Source organism: Natrix helvetica (genome assembly GCF_964273705.1).
Source record: "Natrix helvetica genome assembly, chromosome: 7".
NCBI classification, from domain to species: Eukaryota; Metazoa; Chordata; class Lepidosauria; order Squamata; family Natricidae; genus Natrix; species Natrix helvetica.
Window position 1 is genome coordinate 75,156,022 of NC_138558.1, and position 12,830 is coordinate 75,168,851.

General features: G+C 49.9%; 1 protein-coding gene across 1 annotated transcript in view; it reads right to left on the reverse strand.

Moving 5' to 3' along the window:
• The window catches only part of CRMP1 (collapsin response mediator protein 1), a 38,581-nt gene extending 28,229 nt beyond the window's left edge, over window positions 1-10,352 (reverse strand). Inside the window, exon 1 of the mRNA XM_081958969.1 lies at window positions 9,880-10,352. Coding sequence (XP_081815095.1) covers window positions 9,880-10,263 — 384 coding nt within the window. The 5' untranslated portion in view covers window positions 10,264-10,352. The remainder of the gene's footprint in view (window positions 1-9,879) is intronic.
• Between the last annotated feature and the right edge of the window lie 2,478 nt (window positions 10,353-12,830).

Below are 12,830 nucleotides of genomic sequence, written 5' to 3' on the forward strand. Positions count from 1 at the left end.
AAGAGAAGGAGGGAGGGTGGGAAGGGAAAGAGGAAGAGAGGAGTAGGGGAAAGGAAGGGGAAGAAGGAAAGGGAAAGGAGAGGAGGAAGGAAGGAAGTAGAGAAGGGAGGGAGGGAGAAAAGGAAGGAAAATTACGGTGGGGGGAGAGCATAATAACAGGTGGATGGGACGCTAATTAAAGCAATATCGAATGTGTATTTTAACTCTTTATATGCCAAAACAAAGGTGCAAAAGGAATCAATATAATAAAAATAAATAACTATGTGAATGTAGGTAAGAGACTAAAAAATTTTAAAAAACTGTTTACAAAAAATAAAAACAAAAACAAAACCCCTCCCGTAAGGGGCCTGCCCTGAGACCCCCCTTTTCCCCCCACCAACCCCAGGGCATGGGGGGTTGTTCCCTCCCCTCCCTCCCTCCCCCCCCCCGACCCTTCCCCAGGCACTGTACCTTCTCTTGCAGGTGGGTCCTTCCTGCTGGGGTTTGCCCCGCAAGCCCCCCTTCCCCCCCCCATATTATTCAGGCCTCTCGAGGGAGCTGACGGGTTGGGGTCTCCCCACCCCCATGGGACCTCAAACGCAGCCAGCCTCTCTCTGGGTCTTCACCTTCCCGCAAAGGGCTGGCGCAGTTTGGGATGATGGGGAGGGAAAGGGGGGGAGAGGCATAAGCTGGGACCTCTCCCTCCTCCATTCATGGATCTCTTCAGATGGGGAAAGTTTCGGGGGGGTCTCCAGCAGCAGCAGGGAAAGCCTGAGGGGAGGCTGCCCCCCCACCCGGCTTCCTTGAGAACAAGAACTGGGGGGCTTCTAACCTCTGCTTACACCCCCCCACCGCCCCCTCCTCTAGCTTTCTTCTGCCCAGAAGGAATCAGGTGGGGAGATTTTCTCTTTTCCCCCCCCTGCCTGCCACCCCCTATCTTCCCACTGCCTCCGTTACACTCAGCGTGTGTGTGTGTGTGTGTGTGTGTGTCTTTTTTACACACACACACACACACACCAGTATTCCAGGAGCCCCACACCACAGCCTTTCCTACAGTTGAGGTCTGGTTGGGGAGGCCCCCTTAATCTGAAACCAACTAGGTAACAGCATCAGTGCTAGTAAGGAGTGGGATTTGCAGGGAGGAGGAGGGGGAAGGGGAGGAGCGAGGACTGTGGGGTCTGGTTGGGGAGGCCCCCTTAATCTGAACTGCCTTTCTGTGGGGCGAACATAACAACGTGTATTTCTGCCTAGATATGAGGGGGTCCCTGGTGCTCTCCAACTTGGATTGTTTCCTTGCAGACGTTTCACGACCCAACTAGGTAACATCATCAGTGCTAGAAGGGAGTTAGATTTGCAGAAAGGAGGAAAGGAGGAGGAAGAGGAGGAGGAGGAGGAGTGGGGGAGGACCCTGGAGTCTTTGTTGTTCTCTGAGCTTTCTTGTTTGCTTGCAGACATTTCACAACCCAACTAGATAACAGCATCAGGGCTAGTAAGGAGTGATGTTTGCTGTCAGTTTGTATTCTGGAGTTTTGCCTGTCTGGGGGTGGGGTGGGGGTGGTCTTAGAGATTTTTTTGTTTGGGATGAATCTCTAAGACACACACACACGCCAACCACACAGACAAGCAAGACACCAGAATATAAACTGACAGCAAACATCACTCCTTACTACCTGTAGCACTGATGAAGTTACCTAGTTGGGTCATGAAACATCTGCAAGAAAACCACCAAGCTCAGAGAGCACCAAAGACATCACAGTCCTCCCTCCCTCCCTCCTCCTCCTCCTCCTCTTCCTCCTCCTCCTCTTCTTCTTCTTCTTCCTCTTCTCCTCCTCTCTGCCAACCACACTCCCATCTAAGCACTGATGAAGTTATCTAATTGGGTCAGGAAACGTCTGCAAGAAAACCACCATGCTCAGACAGCACCAAGGACCCCACAATTCAACCCTGAACTACAAATATCCTCCTTTATTGCTACCTAGATATGCATGCAATCATTTATTCATTTAGAAACTGTTTATTGCCGCCTATTTGCCCATAGCAAATCGAAGCAGCAGACAAGGATATAAAAACACCATATAAAAGAAATAAAACTAATAAAAAGAAAAATAATAAAATAATAACCCTTGTGCGAAGCAGAGGGAAAATGTGGGAAGCAAAGATTTCCAAAGGAATTTTCAAGCGGGAAATGAATTACAACGCAGATCCTTCCTCATCAAAACAGTTGCAAATCAAACTCATTCCTAAGATTAAAACATTTTTCACAGTCAAAGAGGAGAACCACAACAACCACAACAACAATAACACACTCACAGGTCAATAAGAGTACTGGACAATCTTGGAAAAAAACGATAAAGCAACACATAAACTTGAAACCAGGGATATTTCTGCTGGGCATTATACCAGAAAAACATGATAAAAAGACTACAGTATAGGGACCAAAATTGTTGAAACCTTTTGGGAAAAGTGTACAGTATTTTTGAGGTTTGATGGCTAATAACACCACTTTTCTTTTGGAGTAGTCCCATGAAATTATGCATCAATGGAAAGATAATTTAATCAAGAATGTAACGCAACAGTTTTTATGAAGGATTTGCTATTAGAATAGCAGTTATAAAGAAGAAAAGTGAAACACGTTGAAAAAAACAAGATGTACAAAAATGATCACCATAGGAAAATCGAGATAGACAAAAATGATCACCATAGGAAAAAATGAAATATACAAAAATGATCACCATGTCAGTTAATACTTAGTTGGGTAAACTTTAGCATGAATTACGGCCTTACAATGTCTTCCCTTGGAGTGAACCAAGTCTTTTAGTTCTGCAGCTGTTATAATGTGAAACTAAGATTGCATGATTGCTTCTTTTAACTGGGTTTTACTCCTGGCTATATTCGGCTATAGCTTTTCACAGAATACAGACAATTGAACAAACTTTGTTGCATTACATTCTTGATTAAATTCTCTTTCCATTGACATATAATTTTATGGTACTACTCCAAAACAAAAGTGATGGTATTAGCCATCAAACCTCCAAAAAACACTTTCCCAAAAAGGTTTCCACAATTTTGGCCACTACTGTATATATATCTGGTTTCACACATACTAAGCATAACCAGAATTGAATTTGAGCAGCAATGGAAAAACAATGAGATTCCATCAGGTGAGAATGTAATTAAGAAAATATTAGAATGCATAGAAGAAATGCATAGATTAACACTCACTATTAAGGATAAAGAAGATATTGAATATTTTGGGATATGGGATGTATTTTATCAACGGCTAGACAAGGGAAACAAAGGTTAGAAAGGAAGAGACATATAAAGAGGAAATATTAATGTGGAGAGTTGTTAAAGAAGATGTTAATTATTATTGTTATTATATTATTATACAATTGTATCACAGTGGCCAGTTGTTTCTCCGGATTTGGCATTGATTACTAGTCGGGCCCCACCCAGGGGCCCAGGACGTCGTAACGTATTTTCGTAATATACATGTGGATCCAAGCAGTGCAGCTTTTTGCATTTGACTGATGGTGATTTTGTCAAGTTTTAACTGTTTTAAATGTAATTCCAGTGCTTTTGGAATAGCTCCCAGTGTGCCAATTACCACTGGAATTACCACTGCTGGTTTGTGCCATAATCGTTGAATTTCAATTTTTAGGTCCTGGTACTTCGTGATTTTTTCATGTTCCTTCTCGTCGACCCTGCTATCACCTGGTATTGCGATGTCTATGATTGTAACCTTATTTTTCTCAACCAGTGTGATGCCTGGTGTGTTATGCGCCAGTATTTTGTCCGTTTGTATATGAAAATCCCACAGGATCTTGACCATCTGATTTTCGGTGACTTTTTCAGGCTTATGTTCCCACCAGTTTGTTGTTGTTTTAATATTATAATTTTTGCACAAATTCCAGTGGATCATTTGTGCTACTGAATTGTGCCGCATTTTATAGTCAGTCTGCGCGATTTTTTTACAGCAGCTGAGTATGTGGTCAACAGTTTCATCAACTTCTTTGCAGAGTCTGCATTTGGCATCATCAGAGGATTTTTCGATTTTGGCCTTAATGGCATTTGTGCGGATAGCTTGTTCTTGCGCAGCCAGGATTAGTGACTCTGTTTCTTTCTTTAATGTACCTGTTGTTAACCATAACCAAGTTTTTTCACTGTCCACTTTATCTTTTATTTTTTCCAGAAATTGGCCATGCAATGCTTTGTTCTGCCAACTCTCCATTCTTGATTTTGTCACATCTTTTCTGTATTCGTGTTTCGTCTGTTGGGCCTTCAGTAGATTTTTGTTCTTTACTTCGATTAATAGATGTTCTTGACTTTCTTTTAGATAATCAGCCAGTGCATGTTTTTCTTCTTCAACTATATGCTTCACTTGTAATAATCCTCTGCCACCTGATTTTCGGGGCAGGTATAATCTATTAGTGTCACCACGTGGATGTAAACTGTAGTGCATTGTCAGTAGTTTCCTGGTTTTTCGGTCCAAAATGTCCAAATCAGCTTGTGTCCAGTTAACTATACCAGCTGTGTATCTTATAACTGGTATTGCCCAAATATTTATGGCCTTGAATATTATTATTATTATTATTATTATTATTATTATTATTATTATTATTATTATTATTATTATTATTATTATTATTATTATTATTATTATATTGTCAATATTATTGTGATGAATACTACAACAAATATGTGGATTAAGGTAAAGGTAAGGTAAAGATTCCCCTTGCACATGTGTGTTAGTCGTTCCTGACTCTAGGGGTCGCTGCTCATCTCCGTTTCAAAGCCGAAGAGCCAGCGCTGTCCGAAGACGTCTCCGTGATCATGTGGCCGGCATGACTCAACACCGAAGGCGCACAGAACGCTGTTCCCTTCCCACCAAAGGTGGTTCTTATTTTTCTACTTGCATTTTTTACCTGCTTTCAAACTGCTAGGTTGACAAAAGCTGGGACAAGTCACGGGAGCTCACTCTGTCATACGGCACTGGGGATTCGAACCGCCGACCGTTCTGATCGACAAGCTCAGCGTCTTAGCCGCTGAGCCACCGCATCCTACTTGTGGATTATGTAGATTATGATTGTTTAAAAATAACTGTACCCGGATCACACACTATTCGATGACAATAGAATGTTATATAAATAAAAGAAACAAAACATGGGAAAAATAATAATAAAAGTACTGGGCAGTCGTGTCTCAATACCTTCTATAGCTAGTTTTGTAAAACCAGCGGTGTCAGCAAATCACAAAATGCTGTTAAGATTCCTTGCCCGTGTCGCTTCTGTGACTTGCCTCTTGGAAGACGTTCAGGTATGGTTGAATATTGAGCAGGGGTTTAAATGGCATTAAAGCACCCGTACTTTCAGTCAGAGAGTAACACAACTGTGTTAATGGGACAGGTGCCTTCAATAAAGGAGAATATTTGTAGCTCAGAGTTGACACGAGGGGGCCCTTGGCGCTCTCTGAGCTGCGTAGTTTTCTTGCAGACGTTTTATAACCTAACTAGGGAACATCATCAGTGCAAAAAGAGAGTGGGGTTTGTGGAGAGGAGGAGCAGGAGGAGAATGACTGTATCGAGTCCTTGGTGCCCTCTGAGCTGGGTGGGTTGCAGACGTTTCATGACCCAACTAGGGAACATCATCAGTGCTTAAAAGTGAGTGGGGCTTTATGGAGTACAGCAGCAGCAGCAGCAGCAGGAAGAGGAGGAGGAGGAGGAGGAGGAGGAGGAGGAGGAGGAGGAGGAGGAGGAGGAGGAGGAGGAGGAGGAGGAGGAGGAGGAAAGTGGTTTTTTGTGCTCTCTGAGCTTGATGGTTTTCCTGCAGACCTTTCATGACCCAACTAGGGAACATCATCAGTGCGAGTGGTATCTTCAACTATACGTGCCCAGTCATGGAAAAAAGATTAGATCATCACCAGGGTCCATCTAAGGCTGTGGGTAAGGCAGTGGTCACCAACTGGTGGTCCGTGAAAAATGTTTGGTGGTCCGCATAAAAATTATTTTCATTTTCTATATTGCACTAAATGCTATTTATCTTTTTTTTTAAAATTCACACTAGTGGTTTGTGGGATTTAAAATTAGTGGTCCGTGAGGTCCGAAAGGTTGGTGACCTCTGGGCTAGCACCAGGAGACAAGGAGTTCTGGTCCCGCCTTAGGCACAAAGCCAACTGGATGACCTTGGGCCAGTCACTCTCTTTCAGCCCTTGGAAGGAAGCAATGGCCAACCACTCCTGAAAAAACCTTGCCAAGAAAGTTGCAAAGGTCCACGGCAGGGAAATGCCCAGAGCCTTCACGGATTACAAGGCCCACACGCATCTTGGCTCCGCCCAGTTTTCCGTGAAAACTTCCTTTGGGTAATTCCTGTTTAACCACAACCAATCACTGCAGCAGTGACTCAGTGGCTAAGATGCTGAGTTTGTCGATCAGGAAGGTCACTAAGCTCACAGAGCACCAACGACCCCACAGTTGTTCCTCCTCCTCCTCCTCCTCCTCCTCCTCCTCCTCCTCCTCCTCCTCCTCCTCCTCCTCCTCCTCCTCCTCCTCCTCTCCACAAACCCCACTCTCTTCTAGCACTGATAATGGTCCCTAGTTGGCTCATGAAATGTCTGCAAGAAAACCATCAAGCTCACCAAGAACACCAAGGACCTTGCAGTCATTCTCCTCCTGCCCCTCCTCCTCCTCCTCCTCCTCCTCTTCCTCTTCCTCCTCCTCCTCTCCACAACTGATGATGTTCCCTAGTTGGGTTATGAAACGTCTACAAGAAAACTACCCAGCTCAGAGAGCGCCAAGGGCCCCCTCGTGTCAACGCTGAGCTACAAATATTCTCCTTTATTGAAGGCACCTGTCCCATTAACACAGTTGTGTTACTCTCTGACTGAAAGTACGGGTGCTTTAACGCCATTTAAACCCCTGCTCAATATTCAACCATTCCTGCACGTCTTCCAAGAGGCAAGTCACAGAAGCGACATGGGCAAGGAATCTTAACAGCATTTTGTGATTTGCTGACACCGCTGGTTTTACAAAACTAGCTATAGAAGGTATTGAGACACGACTGCCCAGTACTTTTATTATTATTTTTCCCATGTTTTGTTTCTTTTATTTATATAACATTCTATTGTCATCGAATAGTGTGTTGTCCGGGTACAGTTATTTTTAAACAATCATAATCCACATAACCCACAAGTGGGACGCGGTGGCTCAGCGGCTAAGATGCTGAGCTTGTCGATCAGAAAGGTTGGCGGTTCGGTGGTTCAAATCCCTAGCGCCGCGTAACGGAGTGAGCTCCCGTGACTTATCCCAGCTTCTGCCAACCTAGCAGTTCGAAAGCACGTAAAAAATGCAAGTAGAAAAATAAGGACCACCTTTGGTGGGAAGGGAAGAGCGTTCCGTGCGCCTTCAGTGTTGAGTCATGCTGGCCACATGACCACGGAGACGTCTTCGGACAGCGCTGGCTCTTCGGCTTTGAAACGGAGATGAGCACACGCCCCCTAGAGTTGGGAACGACTGGCACATACGTGCAAGGGGAACCTTTACCTTTACTTTGATCACTGCAGTGGCTGGATTCACACAGCACAAGGAGCCGTCCTTTACCTGTTTAGTACAGGCAGTCCTTGACTTACGATGGCTCATTTAGTGACCGTTCAAAGTTGCAACAGCACTGGAACAAGGGACTTACATCCGTGTTTCGCACTTACGACCACTGCAGCATCCCCATGGGTCATGGGATTTACATTCAGACGCTTGACAAGTGACTCACATTTATGACGGTCGCAGAGTTCCCGGGGGGTGTGTGTCTCACGTGATTCTCCTTTTGTGATCTTTCCAAGACGCAGAGTCCAGATTCAATTAACCGTTGCTACTAATCGAACAACCGCAGCGATTCGCTTAACACACGTGGCAAGGAAGGTCATGAAAACGGGACAAAGCTTACTTTGTAAACGTCTCGCTTATCAGACATTTTGGGTGCAATTTGCGGTCGTAAGTCGAGACCTACCTATGTTAGGTGTCCGCTAATTCTCTAGCCCTGCGTTTTCCCAGTGATTCCAGCTTGCTCAGGTTAATAAAGTTAGTAAGACCCAAATTACTTCTTGTTCTTCGAAATTTGGGACTGCGGCAGGGGTGAGTTCAGTAGTAAAAACTTTTGCCCTTGCTCGACAGCACCTGCACATTTGCATTTAAAATGATCTGCGCATGAGCACGTTAAAAAGCAAATGCAAATTAGTACATTTTTAAAATGAATATTGTTCTGCGCTTGTGAAGAACAGAAAATCAAGATGGAGCCACCAAACATAAAATCGGTATCCGCCGGAGCTACTACCTATTCGTTCGAACCAGACCGAATACGTAGGAACCCACCTCGGGGGGGGGGGCTTGACTGGGGTTCAAGCCCTCTACTTCCAGATTCTCCATTTGCCCCCAAAGGAAGAAACCAAGCCCCGTGACCCACGGATCGTGCATTTTTTTCCGCGTGGAGGAGCAGAAACAGGGGAGGGGGGCATGTAAGAAGAAGCGAAGCCCTCCCCCCTATGGTGGACATACGATAAAGCCAAAAAAAAAATATTGGAATACGATTCCTATTTTAATACAGAAAATATTGAAAATGGAGATAAAGATGGAACCAGAGGTTTCTTCCCTCCCCCTTTTTTGGGCGGGGTGCTAATGGAAAAAGACCTGGAGAAAAAATTTGGAGCTTTGACACTACAGATGTTGATAATATTGTACGCATAAAAATGGGAGGAAGCTTTGATTCCCACCAGGGACGAATGGCTGCAGAAGCTGATGGCCGTTGACGGAAATGGCAAAACTGAGCATTTCGATTCAAGAAAAGAGCATACTTTGGTTTCCCCATGGAAACCATTTCTGAACTTCTTCGTGCTTGATATGGAAAAGAATCAAAGTTGGATTTTGGGTTTTACCGATTAGATTGGGAGATCTTTAAAGAAATGGGATGTTTGTATTATTATCAAAATACCAAAAAGTTGTGATTTGATGTTAATGCCTTATTTTACTGCAAAACAGAGAGAGTCAGAAGTCAATGTTCCTTTTTCTTTTTCTTATCCTTCCTCATTTCTCTTTCCTCTCTACCATTCTCCTATTTACTTTTGCATTCTGTATCATCTTATAACTCAATAAAAATGTTAAACCAGGAGGAGGAGGAGGAGGAGGAAGATGAGAAGAAGGGGAGGAGGGAGAGGAGGAAGGATAAGAAGGAGGAGGACGAGAAGAGGAGAAGGAGGAAGACGAAGATGAAGGAAGAGGAGGGAGAGAAAAAGAAGAGGAGGAGGAGGATGAAGGAGAAGAAGAGGAAGGGTGGAGGGAAAGGAGAAGAAGAGGAAAGAGGAGGAGGGAGGGGAGGAAGGAGGAGAAGGAGGAGGAGGAGAAGAGGAGGAAGAAGAAGAAGAGGAAGGAGGAGGAGGGAGAGGAGAAGAAGAGGGGGAGGAGGGAGGGGAAGGAAGGAGGAGGAGGAGGAAGAGAAGGAGGAGAGGAGGAAGAGGAAGCAGCATCAGCCACAGCCAGACATGGGAGAGTTTCTGCCCATCCAGCTGCAAAAAAATAGGGCAGATTTGCCCATCCCATCACCATCTGGCCAGCTCCGAAGCCCCCCAGGATTACAAGGGGGCTGCGTTTGAGACCAACACGGGAGATGGGGGAAGGGGAGGCCTGGGGGGAGGGGAAGAGCAAGGGGGAGGGGGGAGCCAGGGGGAGGGGAAGAGCTGAAGGGAAGGAGGGGGAAAGGGGGGAAGGGAGGGGAAGAGCTGAGGGGCCCGTGGAGAAAGCGGGGGATCCATCCCCCCAGGGGCCCTTCCTCCGGAGCCCCACCCAAAGACCCCGGCCCAGAGAGACCCCCTCCCCCTCCCCAGCCCCCCCCGAGCCCCCCGCCCTCCCCCCGCCTTTACCTGCCGCCCCTGGGGTCCCGGGCGGGGCTGCTGGGCCGGCGGGGCGGGCAGCTGGAGGCAGAGGGGCCGGCTGGGCTGGCTCTCCCCGCCGGGCGAGCTGAGGCCGGAGCCGCCCCCTTCGCAGCCGGCCTGGTCGAGGAGCTCGGGGCGGCTGGCGCTGCGCGGGGTGCGGGCTCCCTTCTGGCCGACGCTGTAGGCCTGGAAGTCGAGGGTCTTGTTCTCGAAGGCGCCCTCCACCGCCGAGAACATCCCGCCGTACTTCTGCCGGGGCGTCTGGGCCGCCGTGCCGGGACGAGCCAGGTAGACCGGCAGGTCCTCCGCCGCCGCCGCTGCCTCCTCCCCCGCCTCGCCGCTCCGGCCGCCCGGACGCTGCCACCCGGCCATCCTCCGTGCCCTCCGGCCGCTCCGGGGACGGGGACCATGCAAATGCGCCCGCGGGCGGGGGGGAAGGGGGGAGATGACGAGCGCAGCCGCGGCGGGGGTGGCTGGCTGGCTGGGGGGCTGGGAGCCGGGCTGGGGGACGGGGGGGCAAGGGGGATGGGCTGGCAGAGGGCTGCCTGGCTGGGGAACGGGGGGGGGCGGACTACATGAGGGCTGGGAGATTGGGGGGCTGGCGAATTAGGGCTGGGGGGGTTGGGATCTGACTACCTGGGGGGCTGGCTAGAGAACTGGGGGAGCTGACTGGCTGAGGGCTGGGCAACTGGAGGGCTGGGCAACTGGGGGGAGGGGGGCTGGGAGGCTGGGGAACTGGATCTGCGGGGGGCTGGCTGGGGGCTGGGAATTGGCTGGCTGCTGGCTGAGCAACTGGGGGCTGGAAGACTGGGGGGCTGAGAGGCTGGGGAACTGGGGCTGGGGGGGTTGGGATCTGGCTAGCTGGGGGGCTGGCTAGACAACTGGGGGAGCTTGCTGGCTGGGGGCTGGGAGACTGGGGGGCTGGAGGCTTGGGGGTTGGGAGCTGGCTGCCTGGGGGCCTAGCTGACTGCTAAACTAGGGGGCTGTCTGGCAGCCGCCTCCTTGGGAGGGTGGAGCCGCGCTCGGGGCCGCGTCAGGAACCAGCAAGGCCGAAAGAATGAGAGCCTCTCCGGGCAAACGTGCGCTGGGAAACCCGGCGTGTAGCCTTGGGGAGCCGGCCGGGCTTCAGCAAGCGGCGCCTGCCGGCCTGGGCGGCCCAGAGGAGACCGGCCCTTTCTCGGGCCAAGCGGAACGAGCGAGTCCCGGCTCTGGAACGACGCCGCGCTTTAAGGCTGGGGGGAAGGCGCGGGGGGGGGGCGAAGCTGGAGGGGTTGGGATCTCGCTGGCTGGGGAACTGGGAGGGCTAGCTGGCTGGTGGGCTGGGAGATTGGGGGTCTGGTGCTTGAGGGGTTGGGATGTGGCTGGCTGGTGGGGGCTGGCTGGCTGGGAGGCCGAGAAAGAGCAGGGCCGGAGTCACCCACCCACCGCCACGCAGCCCCTCCCGCCCCCAACTTCACACTTAGAGCGGGGGGGGGGCGAGTGGAGACTGCGGTGGGCAAATGCTGCTGGGGGGGGAGGCTAGGAAAGTGGCAGATGGGAGGGGGCCTGGGAAGACCAGCCTCCCCGGTCAGACCCCCGTGGGGGAGGGGGACAATCGAGGCTCCGGCCCCGTCCGCGGCGGAGGAGCTGAGCCCGTCTGGATGGCCTTGCGCGATCCCCTCCTTTCCCCCCACTCCGCCACGTAGCGGCAGCTGGAAATGGGCAGCCGCCCCTTACTCAGTTCCGTGGGAAAAAGCCGGGCGCCCACCCGCCGGACGAGGGGAGGCCGGGTTCCCTGCAGCGGCTGGGCCGGGCTCCTCGCGGGGGGAGGCGGCTGTGGAGGGCCGGCGGTGCCCTGCTTGCTGGATCCGCGCTGGGCTGCCCAAGGAGAGGCGTTGCTGTGTCTGCGGTTGGCGCACTGGCGTTCCCGGCTGCTTTCCTTTCCTCGCTTGGTCGCCTGCCGCCGCTGAAGGCGTGGAAAAAGCACGCGTGGCTTCTATTGTTTCATCCGGCGCGTCCCCAGCGCCCCTTCGGTGCTGGGTTCAAATCCAGACGAGCGGGGAGGAAGCAGCAGCCCCGGACGAGGCCGAAACGGAGCCCGCCTGCTCAGCGCGCCGATCCCGGCTAATGGAGCTGTCCTTCAGCACCACGGACTCTCCGGAACCGCAGCGAAGCGCTAGAGCTCAGCTCAATACGAGACCCTTCCTTGGTCTCCTGGTGGGGGGGAGGGGTATGGGGGGAGGGAGATCCCCCCGCCCTGGCTCGGACCACGCACGTCGACTTACAACAGTTCACTTAGTGACCGTTCAAAGTTAGGACGGCACTGAAAAAAGGGGTTTAGGACCAGTGGTGAAATTCAATTTTTTTACTACCGGTTCTATGGGCGTGGCTTTGTGGGCGTGCCAGGGGAAGGTTACTGCAAAATCCCCATCTCTGGACCAGCTGGGACTAGGGAGGCAGAGAATAGATGGGGGCGGGGCCAGCCAGAGGTGGCATTTGCCAGTTCTCCAAAATTTCCGCTACGGTTCTCCACAACCTGCGGGATTTCACCCCTGCTTAGGACCGTGTTTCACAGTTACGACCTTTGTAGCAGCCACATGGTCGTGTGATCTAAATTCAGACACTTGGCAACTGGTTTCACATTTATGACGGTTGCAGTGTCCCCGGGGTCGCTGTTGTGATTCCTCCGCCGTCATACCTGAAGGCTGTATTTTATCCCCTGCCAATCTGCTAACTGATAAGAATCTATGGCATATAAAACATAATTGTCGGTCATACAGAATAAGTTTTTTCATCAATTGAAGACAAATTTTAACTATTTCCTTTTCTTTCTTTCTTTTTTTTCTTCCTCCCTTCCTTCCTTCCTTTCTTTTTGGAGCACTCTGTGCAAAGGACTCCACTAAACATGAAGAAAAATATACGATTTATCTAAATAATTTCCGATGATATTACAAACACAA